This window comes from Poecilia latipinna, unplaced genomic scaffold (assembly GCF_001443285.1).
Source record: "Poecilia latipinna isolate Pla-1442-1.1 unplaced genomic scaffold, P_latipinna-1.0 Scaffold5361, whole genome shotgun sequence".
Classification (NCBI taxonomy): domain Eukaryota; kingdom Metazoa; phylum Chordata; class Actinopteri; order Cyprinodontiformes; family Poeciliidae; genus Poecilia; species Poecilia latipinna.
This window is the reverse complement of record NW_015117977.1, coordinates 9,262-11,606: the sequence shown is the minus strand read 5'-3', so window position 1 is coordinate 11,606 and position 2,345 is coordinate 9,262. Positions and strand designations below refer to the sequence as shown.

Sequence of the window (2,345 nt, the reverse complement as noted above, 5' to 3'; positions counted from 1 at the left end):
AAAAAGGGAGCAGCAAACAAAACTTTCAGAATCTCAACTAAAAACTTAGGCTGTCAACCAAAAAATTCTGACATGCACAAATAAAAGATTATGTTCTGAAAATAACTTTTACACTTCAAACAAAAATGAGTGATTTTACTTAAAAAAAAAAAAAAAAAAAAAAGAGGGAAAAAACAAAAAAAAAAGTTTGGTTTTTTTCTTTTTTTGNTGTACTTAAGTACAGTAACGAAGTACTTGTACTTCGTTACTTCCCACCACTGTTGTAATGCAGTTTGTTGTTTCAAACAGAACTCAAGAACTCACCACCTCCAGCTCCATGTTGTAGTGGCCGGCATATATAGCCACGCTTGGTGCAGTTGGAAAGACTCCATAGAGAAAAGCAAAATTGGATAAACTGGTGTGGTTCGGACTTGTGCTGTTCACCCCGACATCCAGGATGTCCACCATGTCTTTGCAGACCAACGGCATCACCAGGCTGGACCAGACAAACACCACATAATTACTAAAACACTAAACGCTTCCAGATGTTGCACTTTGTAGCTCGGTTTTAGATCTCCAAACTTTTCAGCTTATGTATACTTTACCCTGTAAAGATGACAGAGCCCAGAAGGGGGCAGTGTCAAGCATTTTCCAGGCCCAAAATGCCATTTTATAGGACAACCAAATAACTACATTAACTTCAGTTGTTATAAAATGCTGTATATATCAAACATGATTTAAAAGAAATTTCACTTTGTAATTCAATGCCTTGAAATTGGGTCTGTCTCTTTAAGAAGCTTCAGCTCTTTCTGAATCTCCGCCTTCAAGAAGTCATCCCAGCATGGCTCCTCGATTAACCCATTATTAACCCTGTTACCGACTCTTTGCAAGCCCATCACTTAATCACACGACCAGGGGCGCCGCCAAGAATCCTGGGCCTCATGACAAAAAATTAAATTCGGTCCCCCCCCACGCCTCCCACCCGTGCAACTACTGTTACAGTTTCTTGAGTCTATCTATTTGTTAAAGTTGTCACAATGTTGTGACTATGAGACAGATAATCTGAAAAAAATCAATCTCCTTCACCTCCTCGCTGAACTACTATTGTTAGCTAAAGTAATGCAACGTTCTGACCAAAAACAACCAATCAGAACCAGGAGGAGGGTCTTACTGTTGTTAATCAACCTCATTCACTCATTTCTAAATGTGCTAATGGCGGAGAAACAACTTATTGTTACAGGAAAACTTCATTGGTAGCTATGCAAACTAGACTGAGCATTCAGTTTGAATCTGCATAGCTCTGTGCTATGCTAGTTACAGCATAGCACAGAGCAAGGGGAAGGGAGGATGAGCAGCCACATGAGATTGTGATTGACAGCGCTAAAACCCACCTCCTGCCTCTGATTGGTTGTTTCTAGATAGCACGGGGAGAAAGTAGAGGAAATAATTTTTTCACAAATTATCTCTCATGCTACACTGTCACAACACAATGACAGTTAACAAATATGTAAAAAAAAATCTTTTTTATAAAAGTTAAATACTGCAGCTTTAATTTCAGTTAGAAGAGGACAGGTCAGGAGGGACGTGGCAACATACTGTATATCTATAATTTAAATGCAAGCCAAGGTAAAACTGTGTGGGCTGGCTGCAGTCCAGACAGGAGGCTGTTTTTTATTATCATTTTATAAAGATTGTTTGAATTTCTGTCAGCAACAAATACATTGTTTTTGTTGTGTAATTGTAAAAAGAGCAAAGACACAGAGAAATCCGTATAGATTCCCTGGAGTGATGCTAACTAGCTTGTCATTGGACATGGTGTTGCTCACCTTTTTCACTGGGACAGGGGGGTAAGAAGGTGTATGCTGGTATGGTGGTTAGAGCTGCTGCTGGCTGATTCGTCTGTTGTTAAGAGACGAGTCTCTTAAGAGGTACAGGTACAAGTTCAACATATGAATATCTTGGCATTTCTTTTCCTTAATTCATTAAATGCTATGGAGGCAAACAGTAATCTGTAGCTAAGTCAACTATGCTGAATGGTTGATAATCTCGCAGTCTACTCACCTCTCAGAGAAAAACTGTTACAAATTCACACTCTTGTCTTTTTCTATCTCTTATCTCTCTACTTTTTTGAAAACTTGACTTCATTATTTTTCTAGGCAGCATAGTGACTGCCACAGTCGTTCTTGTCTTATACTGACTGCTGCTGAAAACGTCACCGTCAAGTACGCCAAGCAGGAACAAACCATTTTCATGCAGATCCAGGAGGGGTGTTCAATACAAATGTAGATGTGCGCTTTTTGGTCTGGGAGGGGTAACATTTAATTTTTACTGCTAAAAATACACAATAACAGTAATAGACAGGGCCC

At 39.3% G+C, this 2,345-nt stretch overlaps 1 protein-coding gene across 5 annotated transcripts in view; it reads right to left on the bottom strand.

Moving 5' to 3' along the window:
* Window positions 1-259: 259 nt before the first annotated feature.
* Window positions 260-2,345, bottom strand: part of LOC106943485 (integral membrane protein GPR155-like) — a 10,293-nt gene continuing 8,207 nt past the window's right edge. For 3 of the 5 annotated variants that reach the window (XM_015026796.1, XM_015026797.1, XM_015026798.1), the window contains one exon: window positions 261-475. In XM_015026796.1, the coding sequence (XP_014882282.1) occupies window positions 292-475 (184 nt within the window). In that variant the 3' untranslated portion in view covers window positions 261-291. Of the gene's footprint in view, window positions 476-2,345 lie in introns of all 5 variants that reach the window. The other 2 variants (XM_015026794.1, XM_015026795.1) reach the window with 1 other exon arrangement.